The sequence below is a fragment of the Camarhynchus parvulus genome, chromosome 7, assembly GCF_901933205.1.
Source record: "Camarhynchus parvulus chromosome 7, STF_HiC, whole genome shotgun sequence".
Classification (NCBI taxonomy): domain Eukaryota; kingdom Metazoa; phylum Chordata; class Aves; order Passeriformes; family Thraupidae; genus Camarhynchus; species Camarhynchus parvulus.
In genome coordinates this window covers 28,680,220-28,702,801 of record NC_044577.1, presented here as the reverse complement: position 1 = coordinate 28,702,801, position 22,582 = coordinate 28,680,220, and the positions used below count along the sequence as shown (strand labels likewise).

The window sequence follows — 22,582 nt, the reverse complement described above, 5'->3', positions numbered from 1 at the left end:
GCAGACAGGAGCACTTAGAGTTTTGTCTTCTGTGACCCAGCTACCAGAGGCAGATCCAGATTTAAGACTGGTAAACTTGGTCTCATCCTAAGATACTAATCCAGGAAAAAAAATATCCTGAATTAGACCAACAAGAGAGTGATAAAAAACTTGTATAATTTTATATATATTTTTCTTTTTTAATTTGCACTTTTATTTTAAGCATGCAGGTGATGAAAACTATGCTGAAATTCAGAGCTTTTACTCTTTGAACCTTGCTGCTCTGAAGACACAATACTCATTTGAAGAAATGCTAAGCATGTTAAGTGGCTTTAAACTGAAAGAGAATAAGTTCAGATTAGATATTAGAAATAAGTTCTTGACTGAGAGAGTAGTGAGGCACTGGCACAGCTTGCCCAGAGAAGCTGTGGATGCCCCATCCCTGAAAGTGTCCAAGGTCAGGTTGGAGCAACCTGATCTAATGGAAATTGTCCCTGCCCATGGCAGTGGGGCGGAATAAGATATCTTTAAGGTTGCTTCTAACCCAGGCCATTCCATGATTCCATACATAGCCAGACTATAAACTTTGAAAGAAATAAACAAGAGTTGTTTTAGTGATGATCAGATCCTGGTCAGTTTCCTGAAATTAACAAAAGGTTTAGTAGTGGGAAATTTGCTTGAGCTATGATAAAATACAACCTACTTCAGCTAGTAACAATATTTGGGCCTACAAGGATTCAATTTGAAAAATGTCAATAAACATTTGCTATCCTATTCATGTGCTCCTCCTCCAGATCTGCAGCTCTTCCTCATCTCCTCCTCCAGACCCAGGAATCCCAGGCAGGCAGGGTAGAGCTGTGGAGCCCCAGGACTCACCTCTGCTGCTCTCCCCAGAGCCAGGGTGGGATCTGGGTCATTGTGAGCCACGAAATTGTAGCAGGGGAAGGAGACTGAGAGCAGTGAGCTGAGCACAAGTTATAATTAGCAACATCCTAAACTAAAGAGAAAAGGCAGATCACACGGTGTAAGCCCTCAGCAAACGTGGTGTAGCTGTCAGCCTTTCTGTGCTATTCAGTATTTTGTCAATGCCATCTTACGAGAGCCTCTGGTACTGCACATGCAGCGCCTTTTGTAAGATAAAAAAGCAAAGGCATGGGGAAAGCAAACCTGAGCTTACCATGCTCAGGGATCAAATACTGAGGGGCTGCAGAATATGCGTTAGGGATTGCTGGCCTGTCTGGGGTGTTGGAAACATTCTGGGTGGAGGAGCATCGTACTGACCACCTACGATGGTTACGAAGGCCAGGCACAGGTGAAGCTGTGTCTCTGCTGGGACTGGTTGTCCTTGAGCAGGGGGGAAATAAAACACCTAATTGGAACTCTTGCCTGAGTTGCTTTTGCTTCAAATTTTCCCGGGAAAATTTCAGGGTTATAGGCATACATTATGATACCATGCAATTATATAGCTTCAATTAAAAAGTTTCAAGGGATTGCCAGAGCAGGAAGCAATGTGTTTGGAGAGCAAGAGGAGTGCAGTTCTGGCCAAAATTCTCTTTGATAGACAATGTTACTCTGCTGGTCTGCTCACCTGTAGATTCCCAGGGAAAAAATGCAGGGGAAAACCACTTTTTTTGCCTGCAGTGACAAACATGCTCCTAAAAATGTAGAAGTGGAGAATTCTATGTCTATGCACTGGTATTATCTCCTGTCCCTCTAAGAGAGATTCTAGGCATAGATGCAACAGGCAGTCCACATGGGTCTGCTGGAGGAGACTGTGTGTGATTGGCAGGGAAGGATATGTGGTAATTTAGAGCTAGATTAAAGTTGATAAATATATTTCAAAGACACAGTGCTCATAGCAGGCCATCATAATTTGCTGGCCCCAGGCAAAAGTGCTTTGAATGTCACTGGGAAAGCTGAAAAATGCTGGTAGGAGGTAGGAAGGCCAGGGCAGCTTTCATGGGGTAAAAGGCTGCTACCAGAGGGGTGCTGTAAGTAAATACACTATTTGTCTGAAAAATGCTCTCCGTTAAATTTTTGCTTCTATGTATGTTTCTCACATAGGGAATTTTTAGCATCTTTTGCAACACAGTTGTTTACAATATTGTAAGCGTATAGTAAGAGCTGGAGAGCGGAGGAGAGAGTTAGTATGTTGCTTTGAATTCGCGTGCTGCTTTGAACATGTTTTTGCAGTCAGACACTATCACCGGCAATCCTTGACCCTTAACCTGCCACAATTTTATTGTTACTCCGTAACCTGTTAACGCGAGTCCTCCCGGAGCGCTGACAGCCTGATCAATTATTAACGCTTTGAGGAAATCTCCCCTTTTTGGCGTCACACGCGAGTTTCATTGCGAGCGCTGCCCGCACTAAAGATGGCGGCGGCGCTGACCCGGAAGGGGCGGCGGGGCCGGGCCGGGCGTGGGAGCGGGAGGGCGGGATCGCCCATCCCGGCGCGGCTGTGCGGGAGCCCGGCCAGCCCAGCGCGGCCAGCCCGGCCCAGCCGAGCCGGGCGTGGGGGTGCCGGCGGCCGCCGCCATCGCAGCCCGCATGGGGCGGGCTCGCTCCGTGCGCCGGGGCCGGGGGGCGCCGCTGAGGGGCGGCAGCCGCGGCGCCATGCAGGGCGCGGACCCGGCGGCGGCCATGAAGGGGCCGGAGGGCGAGGGCAAGACGGAGCCGCTGCCGGCGGCGGCGGGGCAGAGCGGCGGCGGCGGCAGGAGCGGCGGCGGCCGCGGCGGCAACAAGGGCTGGCAGTACAGGTGGGCGTGAGGCGCGGTGAGGGGCGGCGGGCCCGGAGCTGCCCAGCGCGGGTGGGCGGCGTGGCTGCCCCGGCTGCGGCGGCGCTGGAAACCCCCCTGGCACCGCCGGGGTGCGGCACGGCGGGCACGGCTCCCTCTGTCCCTGTGCCCACCATCCCTGGGGTGCCCGCGGGCGGGCGGCTCCCGCTCTCCATCCGCACGAAGCTGCCGGGGGATGATGTGCCTTTGCTCCTGCCTCTGAGATCCTCTTTTCCCCTCGCAGAACGGGGAGACCTGTGTAAAGTTGCTGGAGGCGCTTCACCCTTTCCAGCCTTTCTAAAAAAAGCCAAACTTTGTGCCGAGTTTTAGATCTTTTAAAAGAACTTAATGACAGTCATTAATTTTTTTAATGATGCTTTCTGTTACTTGCTGGTAGCAAAACTGAGTGTGCACGGAGTTTCAGTCTTATCTAACTTGTTTTAAGAACGGCGTTGCTTAGCATAAATCAGAGTGATTACTCAGGTTCAGCAAGTCAGCAGAAGGGAGCAGAGAAAGCCGGAGAAGCTGAGCTCACGGCTTTAGTTTGAATTGTTTGCCTGTGTGTTCGGGAGACTTGAGGGTTTCCATATGCTTTTTTCCTTCTGTGCTTTCTGTTTGAACACATTCCCCCTCACACGCTGGTAGCGGGCTCTACAGCATCACCCGGGAGATTTCCGAATCCCTGCTCCCGGGTCTCTCCTCCTTGGCTGGAGTTCTGCCATGTTGCTGTTGAAAATGCTGCTGTTGCGTGAAGTTTGCACACTTCTCCTTCAAATGGAGACTCTCCAGAGCCGTCATCTGCCAGCCCAGATGGACTGGCTTGCTGTTTGCTGCGTGTGGAGTCCGCAGAGCCGGAGCGTGCTACAGACGGACGGAGGGACGGGGATGACCCCGGGACACGGGCACCCGGACCGGGATGTGCAGGCACCGAGCGCCCTGGAGCTTTGGGAACAGCGCGGTCAGCGCTGAGAATCTGGGTCATGAGTATTTTACTTTTCTGGTGACTAGTGCCGGAAAGAGAAGTGGTGATTTCAGGGTGAACATTTCAGGCTGTTAAGTCGGGAAAGCTAATTATCAGATGCAGCTATTGGCTGTTTTAAGCACTGTTTTTCCAGTTGCTTTTTAAACTCTGGGTTCGAGTAGAACTGAATTTTCTAATGAAAATTGCTGTTACTGTAACCTAGCACACACTATCCATGTTTCACTGTGAGACACAGGAGTTAGTTTATGCAATCCGAATGGAAATATTTTATATTTTTATGTGGAATTGGAGACAGTGGAAGGGATGAGATGCCTGATTTGCCTGGATGTCGTTTTAGCTATACTGTGTTTGTGATGGTGGTCACTGGTCAGTGCTGTACAGTGAAATTCCACTTTTTAAAATTAGCTATCCAATTGCTTTGTTTCTTCTTTCAGTGCTATGGCTTATATGACAAAAATTGAACTGACCCCAAGTATTAGCCATTTTTGTGCTTGACGGCTCTAAGTGGGAGCTGTCCTTCTTTTCCTTGTAGCTATCAATATCTCATTTAATTTGCTCTAAAACTTTAGTGCCATTTACTTTTTCATTCTAGATAATTTGGAGAAATTTAGCATACTAATTCTGTTACTGTGGACACTTGAGATACCTCACTGTTAATCTCTGCTGTGTTTGGGATCAATTATTTACTCCTACATTTCTCTCTATATCTAATTACCCTCAAAATATCACCTTTCCCCCCGTCTCCCTAGAAAGTCCTCCTCAACCAGATGCTGTAGCTTAGTTTTCACTTTATGAATTACTTTTCTGCTAAAATGTATTTGACAAAAGACAAACTCCCCAGTGATAAATCAGTGTCTAACACACAGGTTTCAGAAACAGATTTTCTGGGAACTTTTGTTGGAAGTTTGATCTTTAACTTTCTTAGCGCAGAGTTTGAGCAATGTGTGGTCTCACAGACTGGCAGGAGTAGGATCCTGAAGTACTTGCTCTCCACAGACCACATCTGGTGCAGAAGTTTAGCTCGCTGTTTGTTGAAGCATCTGGTCAAAACAGCTATAGCAGAGTTGTCAGACAGTGGGACAACAGGTACTTGATACTCCAGTGCTCCAGTTGGGGAATTAAGACTATGGATAAAAAATAAACCTCCAAGACTGCTGGAACCTGAAATAATGAAAACTGAATTTCTCAAAGGGATGCAAGGTCACACATACTTGGCATAAATTGAGTATCTAGAAAATAAAAAAAATGAAGCAGGAAGTCTGACTTTATATTTCTGTAGGGGAATAATAGGGAGATTTTTAAATAGCTGTGATAGAGTTAGATCAGATATTTATCATAGTGGAGAAATGACAACCAGAGACTGCCAGACACTTCAGATGATGTGGAGATAGAGCTGAATCTCCTGTCAAACTTCATGCTTGTCGCCTGTGCATTGGTGAGTTTAGGCAGCCAGCATAGCAGTGGCTCTTCTGAAATTTGTAAGGGGTTGGTTTCTTCTGAGGGTAGGAAGATGTTTTTTTTTTTTTAATTTACTTAGTAGAAGTTAAGAGTTCTTGAGAAACTGCTCTTTTAGCCATCTGACAGGAAGTGATCTTGTTTTCTTATGAATATATGATCGGGTCAGAGTGTGTCTGAGAACAACCAACCATTGGCTTAATTTTCCTTGCTTGGGCAGGAACAGCCTGAGTGTAAACTTGCATTTCAGTAGATAAAGAGAGCTTCAGAGGCTGTGCTACATACTAAATTCTTTAACCCTGTCTTCATTTAGGGAAACAATTACCAGAAGGTAAGATTTCTGAATAGCTTCAGATTGTTATAAGAATACTTGATAAAGAAGTTTAAGATTATAATATTTTCTTTATTTTCAGCAGTGACCAAGCTGTGAAGTAAGTACAGCCTCACCCACAGAATTACTTGCACTCAGCAGTTCTGCCTTACCTCATGACCACCTTCATTTGGTTTTGCCTTGCTCTGGGTTAAATGAACAAGAGTGCTTTCAAAGCAGTGAGAGAAAACAGGCAGGTTGGGCTGGTACTTCTGCAACATGTGATTTGTAGGCATTCAAATATAAAAATTTCACAACCAGAATGCGAAATCTGTCTATGAGCTGAATGGAGAGCTGATCAGAACATGTGCCAGAGAAGTGTAACAAGTCCTGTCAGCCTGGCTTGAGGGGCTTTCTGATAATTTTGAAAAAAGTGAGTGGCAATCACTGGTTCTTATTTATCTACAAAATGAAATGTTCAAAGCACTGTAGTTGACTAGAGAAATAAGACTGTCTTTCCCAGTTGGAGACATGATAATGTGCTGTCCTCTTATGTTTTTCTTAGTGGTTCTGCTCTCAAATATGTAGATCAATTCCGCTATTAAAAGCATTCCCAACATTTCTTCCCCTGCCTTTAGAAATACAGGTAGTGTTCGTGAATTTCCCAAATGGTTGCTGATTTTGAAGCTTAGAAGTTATATTTCAAAACCTATTTGCTTTTTCACTTCTGCTTGTATTTTTTAGACAGCTGTCTTTGTTCCTTATTTTTCAAATGGTTTTAGCATCTGTTTGCTATGGATTTAGCCATGTATAGTTATAAAATGCTGCAGATTGTGTCTTTTGCTCTTTGTTTAAGGAAGTGAGTTGCCGTTTTTTAGTTGTTCCTGAGAGTTTGCCTGAGTGCTGCAGGGTTACTCACTATTGTCAGTTAGTATAGAAAACCATTTGGATGAAAGTAGCTTCAAGGAGTAAATTTCTGATAGTGTTTCTTTAACTTTTTTTTTTTCTTGCTAGGTGTGACAATGGCCAGTAAGAGGATTCCTCATGCTGGCTGGCTTCTGCTTGTCGTTAATTAGTTTATTAAGTTAGATTCTCTTGCAGAATTACTCCATGTGGCTTTGGGCTGGAGTAGGAGGCTGAGAATAAGAGCAGAGAGAGACTTTTGCCAAAGGGTAGCACTAAATGTTTTTTGGTATTGAATGCAAATGGGTAACAAATTTTAAACAAGTGAAATGGTTGCCAGTCTTCTTTTGTGGGTTTTAGGGCTTTTTCAGTTGACACTCTGCAAGTCTGTTCATAAGTACTAAAAAAGGGGAGTAAACAGTTACTGACCTTAATTCAGTCATCTGTGTTTGAGCAGGCCAGCATGTGACAATGTAGCAGAACTGGTAACTGAAACAAGTGAATACATTTTAATTCTGCATTTTGAGATGATCATGAACACTTTTTCATAAAATCATCCAGTAGGAAATGTGTTTTAAAGGCAATGCTCATTTCTAAGTTTGATCCCAGTTCCTGTTGAGGATGACTAACAAGGCTTTGCACTTCAAACACGTAGAAGCAAAGCATGTGAAACTGAGCTAGGCTGTGGAAGCGTTTGATTCTCATTTGTGCTATCTTGCAATAGTGGTCTAATTAGCAATAGTAAAGGGAAAAGTGTCTTGAAACTGATACAATACTTATCCTTGTGTTGGGGGTATCCCAGTGTCAGTCTTAGTTGCAAGAAGATGTAATGAGTGTTTCTAGTTTCTCTGTGTTTCTTGTCACATTCCAAAAAGTGGAATCTTGTGGAAGTTTGATCTTGGGAGGATAAATTTCATCTCTTTGGTTTTTAAAGCTGGAACCAGCTTGGTAGAAGCAAATACAAGAGGTGATGGCAGCTCAGTGTTCAACAACATTTGCAAACCTCTCCCTTTCTGGTCCTCTGTTCTTGTCTGGGAATCAAAGCCTTGCTTAGGCTGCAGTAGGGTGGTGTGTGCTGACCTAATCAACTGGCTCCTGAGAGCAGGCCAGAATTTAAGCTACACTCCCTATTGATTGCTAAGGAGAAGAAAGGTCCCAAACCTTCATCAAAATGTTAGTGTCATCCTAGGACAGTTCTCTCTTAACACTGGTACCCGGAGTGCTTCCTTCTTATTGCTCATCTTCCTTGTTCTGGTTTTTCTTTTTGCATTGCTTGAAACAAAATTCTTTGGGATGCTAGGTGGAGTTTGTGTATATTTGCTGGAATCAATAACTGTAGCTCCCTTCTTGGTGGTGCACAGCTGCAGAGGGACAGAGGCTGTAATTTTGTGATGTCACTCCCAGGTGGGAGGCCTGGCAAGGCCTGCTCCTGTTTTGATTTTCCCCTGCTCTTGCAGCTCACCTCCTCAGTATCCCGCTGTTGTAAGAACCTGCTGGCATTGTCACATTGAGGTGCCAGCTCCCAAGGGGAGATGATGTTTGTAGTGGCATCTTTTGGGTTGGCTGGTGGCTTTGATGCCAAGCCTGTGTCAAAGTGAGTCCTGACCTTCCTTGCTTCTCTTTCTGGTGATGTGTGGAGATACCTCAGCACTGCAGGACCTTCAGAAAGCCCATGCTGCTCACTTTGTTGCTGGTCTTTTGAGGGGTGGTTTGGAGTGCTGAAGAGATGATTTTCTCAAGTGGTTGCTGTGAAATTCAGAATTTATTTCTGCAATTTTGTATGTACCTTTTATTACTAAAACTCAGATTAGGAGTGCTGTCACATTTATTCGATATGCTGGAGGGAACTGGCTGAAAAACCTGGTGCCTGAATTTCTTTATCCTCATTTGACTCTTTGCTTAAAGAGTATATCATGCTCCTAACACTAATTTAGAAATTCTGCGCTTCACATAATTTGCTCATTAGAATAGACAAGAAGCTCATATTTAAAATGATCAGCCAGTTACATCCATCTCAGGGTGCATTCCTTGTTATTAAAATATTAAGGTCATCTTTTTCCAAACTGATTTTACAGTTGCTAACGCCCCAGGCACTTCTCAAAAGGCAGGTGAGCCCTTCGTGTTCACACACGTATTTAAACTTGGATAATTGGCGTTGGAGCAGATGTGTCATAAATTAAGAGAAGCAAATCTTGGTGTGAGGGGTAGTCAGTGGATACAGTTGGGGAAACAAGTTTGGGTGATTTAAGCAGGAGCTTCACGTTGACTGATGTTCTAGTAGGGAATGTGAGCCCAATTCCTGAGCCAGGTGACAAGGTCTGGGGTTCCTTCTCCAGCCCTGTGGCTCCTCAGTGTGTGACTATCAAGAGTCCCTCTCTTGCTTCTCAGAGCCTCTCCGTGTTGGACAGACAGGAGTGTCCCATGTGGGAGTTGGTTCTGGCATCCAGTGTACTTATGTTCATAGTGGGATGTTCACTTAGAGTTCAAATTAATCTAAAATGAAGAAACACCAATTTTTGGGTAGTGTCTAAACACCGAGTAATTTGTGCTGTCCATGGAATAGATTTCTACAGGAGTTAATGGCTGTTACAAATATCTATCTTTCACTAAGTGCAAAGAGTATTTTTCAACTTCACCTTTTCTAATGTAATTATGTAGCAGACAGTTAATTAACTGCAGTACAACATTAACATCCTGCTGTGCCACACGCATTCTCTCCCCAGAGAGAAGATGGAAAACAAACTGCATGTGCATGACCTGACCACATTGCTTAATGCAGAAGTGGAAAGCAGCAGCTGCTGCTGTTACCTTATCCTGGGAAGGTTCCTGTGCTGTACTCATCGTACTGTGAAAATTAAGGCACAAGTGCAGTGAGCCCTGTTTACTTACAGACCTTGCCTTGACGTGTCCTCTGATCACCTGCCAGCACTGGGAGGGGATTCTTGTAGGGGATGGCTGTCCCCTGGCAATGCTGCCAGACAACTTTCTTCTTAGGGTGCTTTCAAAGCTTGTACCTTTTCAGATTTTCTTTCCTAATGCTGAAATGGAAGGGGAGGGCAGGCTGAAGCTGGGTAGGAGAAATGCTGTTCCTTTGTGTGTGTTAAGCTGCCAATCTTGTATTTGACAGCCTGCTCTGGAGCTTTTTGCTGTGGGTAAGCATTTTTTCCTTTTTGCTTTCAGTTGTGAATTCTAGAGTTTTCAAGGAGGCTGAAAATCTTTGAAGTCTTGGTTAATGTTTAGGTATTGTCAAATTAGTTTCCCAAAGAGCCTGTTTTGTGCTGAAAAAGTTGGTTACTTTCATTGCACGTTGATGTATCAGAAAGGAAGAGATCTGCTTGGCAGAACTGCAGGATGCTGTATAGAGGAGCTGGTTTCTGACCCTGGCTCTGACTTCCTTTGTGGTAATAGTCATATATTACTCAAACTGGTTTTCCCTGGTGATCACTGACTGTATTCCCCTTTTTCTCGGAGGACTGTTTTTGGAGCAGTTTGCTCTGATTTTGCAAAACTTTTACAGGGTCGCAGTTGCAGCTGAAATCAATAGAACCCATGATTTGAATGTATAAATAAAATAAAATAAAAATTGGACTGCATCTGTCTCAAAATTAGGCAGAAAATTCATTGTACTTCAGTTCCCTATATCCAAATGGAATTATAATATTTTTGTCCTCTTACTGCTCAGTGCACAAGTCCTTCATAAATGTCCACAGCAAGCACAAGAAAACCACGAGGGAACTCATTATTAGAGCATGAGTGCCAAATGCATAGTACCTCATACTCATTGCATGATGAAAAGGAGCACTTTTGAATAATTCCTTTTCTGGGAATCGCCCTTCCCTTCAAGCACCAAACCAAAAAGTAACCCTTGTCTATTTATATATGGTGATAGTCATAGGTGGTTAATGTGTATGCTTTCTTATTTAGAGTTTAAATCTTCCTGGTGTCTTACACCTCAATTTTAATGTAAGAATATTTTTCCTTAATTTCTGTGTTCAAGATTTATGGAATAATTTGAGTTGAGATGGACCTCTGGGAAATCTCTAATTCTCCTGCTCAGAGCTTCAGAGTTAGAAGATGTCATTCAGTGCTGCTGAATTGCACCACTTTTAATTGTTTGCCAGCTAGACTTTAAACTACTGGCCATTGCTTCTTGAGTCTGGTGGTCCACAGAGGCTTTTGCTTGTATTTATGGATATTTAGATAACATCAATTGACAATAGGTGTTTAAGTGTGTTCTTATTTACTTGAAAGGTGATAATAATTATTATCCTCAGTATTTAACCTGAAATGTTGCAAATAATATTTCAAAGTAATTACGAAGCAAGAGGCTCATCTGAGGTAGCTGATCCTATTTACCTTCCATTTCAGAGTTTTATTGCTGCAGAGTCCAGAATGGCAATGTGTAATTGTTAATATAATCTTTTAAAAATATATAATCACAAATACTCAAAATCTCAAAACTGCAAGGGCATATCTGCATATTCCTTTTAGGATAAGAACTGCTAGACTAGAAGAAAGCAGAATGCCTTGGGATGGAACGTGTAGTAAGCTGAACCATGTTGGACTGTGCCGAAGAATAACTGAACAACAGGGGTTTGCTCCACCAGTCTCTGTGGATAGTGTTTACCAGGATCCACTGCTTTCCCAGGTATCACAGGCAGCACATTGTCCAAAGCTGCAGAGGTGCTCATCCATCACTGTTTGCCTTGTATATATTATATCAGCATTGTTCAATGGGCAGAGCAGCTTTAATTTGACTGCTTGAGCTTTCTGAAGCTAGATTTTGTGAGAGCTTTGGGTTTTGTTAGCAGCAATGTGTGAAACTGTGCGTTATGGTGTGCTAATGTAAGCTGGCAACATAAATGGTAGCAAAGCTGCAGGCAACCTCTCCAGAGGCATTAAGGGGAGAGCTCAGACCTTTTGAGGTCCTTGTTTTTTGTATGCTCCAGCTCTAAAATGATATTGGCTAAATCTACAGTTTGTTTTCCACTGATATCATTGCAGCAAAATCTGCTGGGTTGGCTACTGACTCTTAGGTGCAGCTTCAGTTCTGTTCTGCTGATGCAAATCCACAAATAAATTGTCCATAAGTGGAGTTCTTGCTGACTTGGGGTGTTCACCTGTGTCTGAGACAAATTGCTGAGCTGAATGTCACTGCAATTTTTTCTAGGCAGATGTATTGTGAGAGATAGAGAGATCTGTAAATTATAAAGTAGCTAAACAATCAGTTTTATGGTCCTTATGTGAGAACAGTTTTGCTACTTATTAATTAAATATTGTCTCTCTTCTACTTGCTAGACTGCAAAAGTGTTACAGTAGTTTCATTTGTATGTGATTAACGTGTGCCATTAATGCTGAAAAGAGGAGAATGGAATACAAATTTAGTTAAGATGATTTAAAAAAACCAAAAAACTGTTAGCTAGTATTGATAGAACTTGAGGTGCCAGAACAACTGTTGTGTTGAGAGCAAGGGTTGGGGAGGAGCCCCTCATCCCAGGGTAGGCAGGCTGGGCTGCGTTATGCTGGAATCAAGGACAGCTAGTGGTTCATTTTGGCTCTGCCACACCTTTTCTTTGTGGAAACCCCGTGCTGCTCTTCCAATGCTTGTCTGTATTCCCAAGGATTTACAGGAGTGCATGTGAAGAGAAGTTTTTATATCTAATGAGGGGGTGTGTGTTGCTGCATACTTGGAGCCAAGTGGTCTTCTGAAGTATCCTCAGGGTCTGCTGTTCATGTTCTTGTCATGGTGTTGGACCTCTTTTCCTATCACTTGTTTCTGGTTTCTAAATTTATAATTGAGTAGTCAAACACAAGCTGAAGAGCAGGAGCTTTGCTGCTGCACTATAGAGCGCTGCTGGTGAGTTGCACAGCAAGGATGTTTTTTTTACCTTTCTTCCAAAAGCTGTTTGGAAAAGCAGAGGTAATTGATTGATATTTCAGCCTTACGTTGTTGGGTTTACTGGGGAACGTGCTCCTGCACCACAGAGCTGTGGAATTGGAGTGTGCTTAACTTGGTGGTGGTTTCTTGAAGTTGCAGATGTGCCTGAATTGTTCAATGCTGACATAGTTGTTGGGATTTTTTTTCCCCTTTCTCTTCTCCACTGCCTACCTCTTTGCGTAAGGAAAAGGAAAATCAGTGCACTGTAGATAAGCACTTTGCAGTGCCCAGTGAGGAAAAAGCGAGCCATTGCCAACAGTGAACCCGTGAGCAAACGGAGATGAGCAAGTTCAGTGAAAATGGTCACTGCTTTTTCTAAACTATAATTGAAATCACTCATTGGTTTGTATTGTTACAAGTCTCATTTCTTTATTTCCTTTTTTTTATGCTTTGCCAGCTTTTAATATGAAGACACTCTCTTTCACCAGGGGTTTGCTTGCTGTAAGCTCAGTAGAAAGGAGCATCTTCCCTTGGCCAGGATCCAAAGGCACTGTTGTAATAGTGGTTGTGGCAACTCTGGAACCTGGATCAAAATCTTCTGGAGGCTGGATCCCCCTTCAGGAGCCCTCCCTGACATCTTCATGTGCTCCAGACTCCTGGCCATCCTTCCTGCTGGCAGCAAATCCACACATACTCAGCTGCTGCATGAAGTCAGGCCTTACGCAAGTCAGTGGGGAAGCCTTTGGCCGCTGCCTTTGCTCTTCAGACAGCTGTTGGGTCTTCAGAGACTTGGCTGATCAAAGCATCCCACGTGGTGCTGTCTGGGTCCCAGCAAAATTAAAATCATCTGAAGGGCAGTCTTAGAACTGTTCTGTAACTGCTTTCCTGACGGGTGTAATTTTTGTGCCACTGCTAGGTTTTTTTTTCTGTAGGGCTTTCATGGAAACCTACCCGTGAGGGGTATGGAAAAAGGTTGGCAAAGCCTTTTGCATTTTTTTAATTGCTACTGCTTCTCAGAGAAAATGTTGGCCCAGGTGTGAGCCTGGGTGTCTTGGCAGAAGCTCCTGAAAGACGTCATTATGGGACTACTGTTCCTCTGTATCTGCGTCCAAAGCTTGGGTGCTGCACGTAAACAGGATGCAGGGGAATTTGGCCTGATTGTCACTGTCTTCTTTCTTCCCCGGGACAGGAGACCACCCTGCAAGGCACTGACAGCTGCTGCAACTTAGGAAAGGACAAGTAAAACCAGAGACGGATAAATAAGCTAACAGTGATCCTTTGCGAATCTTTTATTCCTATTAATTTTTTTAGTAGCATGTAGATATGTAGAAATCTGGCTTGTGGTAAACATCTTTGATGTAAGGGAGGGGTAATTTTGTGGGAAGAATACGAACTGATGTGTAATTGTTCACAGATGTCTGTCATTTGCTTAAATGGACATTCTCAGTCCATCTCACAGTGTTTATAAACTAAAATGTTGTGATAAATGGACAGTCAAGTTCAATGGTGTTCAGCCTTTGGGAAAAAAAACCCAGATTTTGGGAGGTGGTAGATGTTGCTGGGCTAGAGTTCAAATGTTGTTCTGAACTGAAAAGTATGTTGTTCTGTTCTGAAAAGTATGTGTTCTGCATACTTCTTTTCTGGATTGTGATTTGTATAATACCCTCACTTAAAGTAGTCCAGCAAAAGTTAAAAATTTTTTTTCATGTCCTTAAGACTGTGATCTGTCTGTTGCAACATTTCCTTTCTTTGACAGGACATGTGAATTTCAACAGAAATAGGCCCTTTAGGGATTGTTGACTCATGGTGCTGAGCTGTTGCTATTCTTCTGACAATCTGAGACTGTGGTGAGCATTTTAAATAGCAACAACAGCATCCTGGCTATGGAAAGACACATGTAGCCATAGGTACAGGTACATGCACATAGGCAGCAGCATGACTGCAGAGAGATTCTGAAAATCAGGAAAGATCCCAAGAGAGCCAGCCCTCACTGTCAGTCTTAAGTTGCTCAGTGTTTTGTGTCAAGTTCACCTCTGAAATCTGTTTTCTAGAAGTCAAAAACTCCTATGTTGGGAATTTTGGAGGCTTTTGAAGTAGACTGGTGACTTTGAGACATGGTTTGCCAGCACTGTTTCCCATGAAACAGCAGTAGGGGCTTACTCATATTTTATGAACTGTGGTTATCTGTGAGCAGAGCCAGTACTTGAACCTCAGCCTCTTGTTCTCAAAGTCTACCATTTCACAAGCTTTCTGCAGTGCTCTGTAGAGCTTGGCTGTCAGTTCCATACTAGTGAAATGTTACTGGGTTTTCTTTGGGTTGGGTGTGTTTTTGTGGTTTTTTTTTAATGTTAACTGCCTTACATCACTACTTTAGGAACAACGAATATCTTGGTTTTAACTCTTGCTGTGGAGGCACTAACTTTAAAATTCTTGAAGAAACACTTTAGTTACAATCCCTGGCCTTGTTCATAAATAATACTGAGAATATTTTTCTGTATTCATACATGTAGAAGAAGATTAGGAGGTTAACTGTAGTTCTCTCATCTGTTTATGTATAGTTACAGAATTTACTTTCTTGTGAATTGCAGTTTGCAGAGTGGATTTAGATTTCTTTAGCGTATATAATTTTCACTTATTTAAAAATAAGTCTTAATTCAAATGTTGAAATATTCGTTCTCAGTCACTTTCTCAGACTTCCATGGGGCAGTGTTTTCAAAGCCTTTCAGCTGAGCCCTCTGGTACTGATGAGGTTAAAGATATAAATTGTTGAAGAGGAGGCATTTGGAGACGTCTGGGTCCAGGCAAAGTGAAAATCCAAGTGGAAAGGAACATGCAGATGATGGCAAAATGTGATGGTAACTTGATGTGGAACTGCATCACCAGAAGAGCTGCACTCCCTTCTACAGTGTTTTTCTTCAGGACAAAGTCAGCTATTTTATCTGTCACAACCCAAAAAACCTCCAGAGGTCAAATTATTTTAATCAAAGGTAATTTCATTTACCCTTGTCAGATGAGTGGACTTCCATAGGTCATACACATAGTCCTGCTGCATTCACTGCAGTATGAACTTACCTTTCTGATTTTTCTTGGGTTCTTTAAAGGTATGTGTGATTTAGGCACGTTAGTTAATGGGGGTGCAGTGGCTGTAGCCTGAATGTGCAGGGCTATGTGCAGTGTGTCACTGAAAAGCAAGGGTGTAGCTTGCATTCACTGGAGCTGAAAAACAATTAGCTGTGACTAGGGACAATTTTCAGATGAGTAAAACCCAAGCTCATGCATTTTTATGATGATGCAATCTCATAATTTTCAGCTAAATTAAGAGAGCAAGTCTAAACTGTACTTCCCTTGTATGCCAATAATAACAAATGAGAGGCGTCTGCAGAGGATGAGTTTGATTATGTCTCCTTTAGCTTCTCTGTACATTTAAAATATACAACACCCTCTGCTCTCCTTGATTTTATTTTTATCTGTAGTACCACTTAATGAGCTATTAGAAATTAAATTCCTAGATAGTCCTGCTGGCTGCTCTCCATTGCAGGATATTACTGCAATACTGATCGCTGCTGTAATAGCTTGGACACATATTTTTGTTTTGAAAAGTAACATTTAAAATCAGCAGCTTAGTTTTTTTCTTCAAAAAATGTACATTCTTGTATCTCTTGGCTTGTGTTATATCACTGAATGGCAGTGATATACTCTGTGGCTGTTTTCATTAGACACCCTAAATGTCTTTCTTTAAGATGAAACAGTGTAACATGTTATATTTATCAAACTGTCACATTTCTAATTAATCTGCTGTCTATAAATGAGGTGTAGACAGCAGCTTCGGCTGTTACTTAGAATTTACCCAGTACTTAGCCCAGTTATCTTTGCAACCAAAACCCACTAAGGGAGATGATCCCTTGGCTCTCACAGTTCTGTTTTCCCCACTTTTCCCCTTTTGCTGACATGGGGCTACTTTATCCATTTAACAACTAAGAGAGGTTGCTGCTGCTCCAATGGACTCTGAATAATTTCATTTAATCTTCAACCTACTACAACCTACAGAAATTTTAATTTAAAATTGAAATAAGATTAGAAACAAATTTCTTTTGGAGAAGCAAATAGTGTTTGATATTTGGGTCATTGTTTCAATTGTTCTTTGTAATAATAGGAGCGTTTTTCTTATGCTGGACATGAATTGTCTGTCAAGAGTGTGTGCTTCAGTGTGGTGTTATACCCTACTGTGAGGTGAGGGCATTGAGGTGGCATTTCTAGATTTATGGGAACATACAGCATAAAGTGGGTCTTAAAACTGTGATCTTAAATTGAGTAATTTGTAACCATGGTACTTGTAAGCCTTATTTAGGGCAATTAATTTTCAGAAATGGAAATGTATTTTGCCTATAGTGATATTAACTCTCCATGCCAAGTACCTTTGGTGGATTCTCATTTTTGGTGGGTGTTGCAAGTTGATTCTTTGAAGGAGAAACTGCTGTATTTTCCTGTCAGGCCCAAGGAGGAGATGTTTTGGCTTCTGGTTTAGGTCTCAGAATATGTTGATGTGACCTGCACTTGCATGTTGTGTTCTGTAGGACATCTGTTCCAGGAGCATGTCTGTGTAGGGGAAGGGTGCTGGACACAAGGGATTAATGACACCACACTGATGTAGGAGTAGCTACAGACTGTTTAGGTTGGTGGCTGCAATCCAGGTGTCTGTTAATAAACTAGTGAGAGTTAATTTTGTTCAGGAGTCCAAAAGTGCAAAATTTGTTTTGAAGAGAGAGCAGGAACCAGAGCAGCATGGATACAAAGTCTTTAATTACCTGAAACTTGTAAAAATGTGTCTAGAAGCGCCTGTTGAATTGGTAGAGCTAATTGTGGTTTGAAATTATTTGGAATTCAGTAAGTCTGGTTAAATTGTTGTAAGAAACTATTTTAGGAACAAGGCTGGAAAAATCTTTAAAGTGTAGCTTTATTAAATTGTTAGTGCCATTCTAAAAACGAACATTAAAATTTATCCCCTGAGAATAAAGATGGTCAGAAGGATCTAAAATATATTTGGAATTGTCTGATTGCTTTTTTCTCTCTTTTTATAGTGATCACATGGAAAATATTTGTGGCTACTTAATGAAATACACCAATCTTGTCACTGGCTGGCAATATCGGTAAGTCTTTTATGGTGCTTTTTAGTAATGGTGGTGTCTGCAGCATCCAAATGAACATGTTTCAGATTTTTTTAATAATACTTAGATTTCCCTTTTTCTAGTAGGCAAACTTTATGCAAGAATCTTATGCTTTTCTCAATATAAATTAAGCTAATGTGTAGATGAATAATATTTGTATTAAGGCATGGATATAAAAAAGGCATAGGCAATATAAAGCAGTTAACTCATTTAGTGGCTTATAACTATGTTTGTATGTGTAAAAAGCATTAGGTTTTTTCTCCTTTTCCATTAAAAAATATTGTCTTTGTGTTTTCTGCTGAGTCTTCACCTTTGTGCCAAATCATGCTATCACTTAAAAAAATAAGTCTTCATTACTGTAAATTGTAACTCAAGCAAGCTTTTCTCTTTCCCCAGGATGTCGTCTCCCCTGGAATAACTTGATTTTCTGTGTCAGGTGAAATTCTCTGGTCAGGTTGCATGCTGTTCCTAGAGCAGCACAGTGCAACCAAATTAATGTTGAAGAGACAAGTCCTTAGTGTACCACACTGTGCCCCCTGTGCTGCCCCTGGCATGGAGTGACTCATGTCAATGTACTCAGCATTAAACTCAAGTGAAAGTTGAAGCATAATGTCCATGTCCATTAAAAAAAAATCTGGCATTGCTTCAGTTTCATGGTTTTGCATCTCAGCTCCTTTGTAATCTGGGGCTGTTTTACTTTTAATGTGTGTAGTTTTAAAAGGATTTATTAAGCCCTAATGATTCAGGATATAATTTTTGATTCCCAGAATCTCATGATAATGTTCTTCTCTGGGCATGTTGTTCTGTTGTGCGATCCCTGTGCTGTAAGAAAAAAAATGCCAAGAAGTTAATTTTTGTGCCATCTTGGGGACATAATTCACAGGTTTAGGGTTTTCCTGACACAAGTCTTTTAGTCCCACTTTTAGTCCCAATCCCATTACTGCAAACTTGTAATGAGACACTTTTCCCAGTACCACCACCTGCATTAAAAAAAAAAAAAAAAGCTGGTTTTATTTAGTGATTTAGTGTATTTGCTTTGCTATCCGTGCAGGTATTTTGTGTTAAACAATGATGCTGGCCTGCTGGAGTACTTTGTGAATGAGCAGTCTAGACATTTGAAGCCCAGAGGTACCCTGCAGCTGGCTGGAGCTGTCATCTCACCCAGTGATGAAGACTCTCACACCTTCACAGTCAATGCAGCCAGCGGGGAGCAGTACAAACTAAGAGGTAGGACCTGGATGCTTGGGCAGGGGATCCTTCCACTAGAGGACAGTCCTGGCTCTCACCTGGGGCTGCTTGGCTGGGCTTGGCTGCAGGGCCAAAGAGAGAGAGCCTGGTTGGCAAAGTGCTGCCATGAAAATCGTGCAAGACTTCCATCCCACTGTTCAGCTAGAAATGGTCTGTATTTATGAATAGTTCCATAATGTTTGGGTTTGATGACCTTCAGAAGACTTCATGTATGTAGAATGGGGTTTAATCTTCATGTGCGCTGTCCTTAAATTGTACTGATTCAAAGTTTTAGAAATCACTGTAGGCAGCATTACTGTGGTGATGCTCACAGAAAATCTAATTATTCAGTTTGTGAGCCACCTTATGGTGGTTATAAAAGCCCATTCTCTGATTTTGTAGGCTGCAGAAATCTAGGCTAATAACTTTGAGTATTTCTTCCCTTGAGGACTTGCTGTTATTTTCTAATTTAGAGTACCTTACTCTTATTGCAGGAAAATGTTTCATGTTGTTGGATTACAGTATTTGTGAGGTTATAGTTTGTTGATGTTTTAAAATTAATTTTGTAACACTAAAAATAGCATAAAGAAGAAAGAAAGTATATACTGTTTATGTTGAACTTGACTTAACATTATAGTTATTACAGGCAAATGAGTTTTAGATTAAAAATAAATTACTTTGCACTGTTAGTCCTGTGATTTTTAAGATTGAAGCAGTCATTTTTGCCCATACTTTGACATGTCTTCATGTAACAGAATCCTTTTGGTTTGCTTTTATTAGCTACAGATGCTAAAGAGCGGCAGCACTGGGTTAGCAGGCTACAGATATGCACACAGCATCATACAGAAGCTATTGGAAAGGTATGACTGATGCTCTCATGGGCAAAAATCTGCCTGGTGGTAGAAGTATTGCAAATACAACTTCAGTGTTATTGAAGGCCTTCTATTTTGGGAATGTTACTTTTTTTTTTTTACGTTTTTTTTTTAACCTCTTAGGTTTTTTTTTCTGAAAAACTCAGCAGCCCACAGATAAATTGAGGGTGAATTCCCATGTTTGAGTAAAAAGTCCTCAACACTGTATCTGAGTACTGTTGTTTCCATTTGCTAACCATGTGGTGGGTATGTGTATAGTGTATTTTACAGAGCCTCCTGATTGCCATAACACCTCTTCAGTTACCTCAATAAAATCTTGCTTTTAAGTTACAATCAGCATCTTGTAGCTAGTTTTGTTGTAAGAGATAAGTTGAACTAATAGCTCTGAATGAAATTCCATTCTTTTAAATGTCAACTCTATCCCTGCAGGATCTATTAGGAGTCATTTTCTGGTGCTGTTGCAGATCAAGGACTGATTTTCAAGTCAGAGAAGTGATACTTACTGATCAATCTTATTTCACAGATTGTTCTTAATTATACTATAAAAGAGGGCAGCTAGAAGCAGACAGTGGAAAATATTTAGCAGTTGCTACTAATGCATTATTAGGGCTTTGCCATCTTTCCTTGCTCTATGAAAGATTAAAAATTAAACTGTTCTGCTGTATATTTCACATTAGAACATTTGCTGGTTATTAGGATTAATTGTAAATGTTTCTCAATATGCTTGTTTATTCACTAGAACAACCCTCCTCTGAAATCTCGCAGCTTCTCTCTTGCATCCCAAGGAAGTGCCAACTCTCCTGGTGTGCAGAGAAGACCCAGTCAAAATGCAGTTTCCTTCTTCAATGTTGGACATCACAGATTGCCAACGGGAAAAAGAGTTCCCATTATGCAGCCAGATCACCTTGTAGATGTTAGAGAGGTTTGTATGCTTTAAATTCCCTTACAGTTGTTTGAGAGAGCTGTGGTGTTATTTGTAAGGTTGTGGAGAAACCTGCTGTTCTTAGTTGTATATATTGTCAGTAGCATGTCCTAAGCCATTATTGCACAGCTGTGTGAGGATAAGTAACTTGTCCTGGTGAATTGTAGAACTACATGGTGTATATTTGGTGTATATTTTATATTTTGTACTTTGCAGTAGTATCCTGATGCTGAAGGTAGAACCATGCTCTCATCTTTGCAAGTCCTAGCACTACAAGTGACAAGGGAATATCCTTAAGGGACATAACATCACATACTATGATTCTACACTTTTCTTTCCTTGTCAAGCTATAGAAGAACTGACTAAGCTGTGTTTGTGTCTCTTATGACCAGGGAGAAGTTGGTCATGATTGATATTTCAGAATGCTAATACCATTTTCTGGTATGCTGATTCATTTAGACAAATTGTCTAGGGATGGGTGTGACTAAATAGAGAGCAATTCAGATGCCTGGGGCTTTTTTTCGCCATATGTTCAGGTGTAAGCTTTCCATCTTGACCAACAGAGCAGACTGACTATTGGTTGATTTTAATTTGTGAATATATCCAGGGTGGAACTTGCCTATCTAAAGATAATGCATTGCAAACCTGTGGTACTTAGTGGTGGTATTGATGTTAATAAGTATTTTAATGTTAACTGTAGTTAGTGTGATGTGACACATTTCTGGGCAAAAATAAATTTCTAATGGAAAGCTTTTTAATTTAGCAAATAAAGACACAGGAAGCGTGAATAGCTAGAAATTGAACTTAGACAAATTGGAATAGAAGAGTGCTGTATAATATGAGCCTCATTAACCTTAAAATATGTGGCTGAACACTGTGGTAAGTTCTCCGGTAACTGGGTGTTGCAGATGCTTTCACTGGTATGGCATGCTGTCATTGTGCCTGATTTATATCAGCTATTGAGGTGTAATTATTCAGGAGTTTACACAAGGTGACTGCCTCTTTAAACCTTGGAGTCTGTGAATCTCTCTCCACAGCAGACTGTTCTTGCAGATGTCTTGCAAAAGGGTAATTGCTACCATCCTGTTTTTATCCTCTTAGAGCACACTAAAGTCTCCTATAGTGCTAATGCAGAGACGTGTGAAGTGCTGCTAGGTACTCAGGAAAATAAAAATGTTTCAAAAATGGCTTTTTCACTTCTTGAATTTTCCAACACCATTATGGCATACAAAATTTCAGGGAGGAAAGAGGAATATGTGTGAGCTGGAGCACTGAAGCAGTGGCTTGTATCCTGTAACTGGAATAAAGTGGAATGACTTTTCTTGGCATTGCGAAGAGCACAGGAAGCTGTTCATGCTCTCTTGATTGCTACTGAATTTGGTGGCACAGCATGACTATTTATCAACTTAAAAACTTTAGACTTGTGCAGATGAAGAATCCTCAGTAGTGCTGACTCTTCTGAGTGTTAACATTAGTTTGCTTGCCTTTTTTAAGCTAAAATGCTTGTTGGATACAAAGCCTACTTTTTTGTAGGTATTATTAAAATACTGAAGGGCAGGTATGTGCCTGTTACCCCTGAGCATGGTGCAGTTTGAACACTTAGAAATAATTTTGAAAAGCTGTGAGAAGAGCAACTTCTTTCAAAGAATCTGCTACATTGTGACCTTCTTTCATTTTCCCATGAATTGCACTATACCTGAGTATCCCTTGGCAGTCCCTTTCCCTTTACCTGCCCCTTGTTCTTGGCTGAATGTCATGATGCTGACGTGGTTACTGTGCAAAGCAGGGGGTTTAAGAAGATCTTTTTGCTAACTTGCACTAAATGCAGGTGTCTGTGTTTGCAAATGAAAACAATGGCCTGTGTATTTTTCCAAGATTTTGAATTTTTGGTCACTGCGCTTTTCTTCTCCTGGCACTATTTTTTTTTTCCAGAGCTGAGTGTGTAATTAAGAAAAACCTTAAGACTGTTCAAAATGTGTTCTTTGAAAGGGAAGAACTTCATATTTGAACTTCATAGCTAAGCATAGCATGGTTTGTCCTATTGTCTGGCCTGATCCTGGAATGAAGTGCTTGGGGCCTGCCACATGATGAATTGCTAACAGTAAAGGTCAC

General features: G+C 41.5%; 1 protein-coding gene across 2 annotated transcripts in view; it reads left to right on the top strand.

Moving 5' to 3' along the window:
• The first annotated feature begins 2,595 nt into the window (after window positions 1-2,595).
• OSBPL11 (oxysterol binding protein like 11) overlaps window positions 2,596-22,582 on the top strand; it is a 38,270-nt gene continuing 18,283 nt past the window's right edge. Inside the window, exons 1-5 of one of the 2 annotated variants that reach the window (XM_030951959.1) lie at window positions 2,596-2,738; window positions 17,363-17,431; window positions 18,501-18,676; window positions 19,457-19,536; window positions 20,288-20,470. In XM_030951959.1, coding sequence (XP_030807819.1) covers window positions 2,596-2,738; window positions 17,363-17,431; window positions 18,501-18,676; window positions 19,457-19,536; window positions 20,288-20,470 — 651 coding nt within the window. Of the gene's footprint in view, window positions 2,739-10,406; window positions 11,055-17,362; window positions 17,432-18,500; window positions 18,677-19,456; window positions 19,537-20,287; window positions 20,471-22,582 lie in introns of those variants that run through there. The other variant, XM_030951960.1, reaches the window with a different exon arrangement.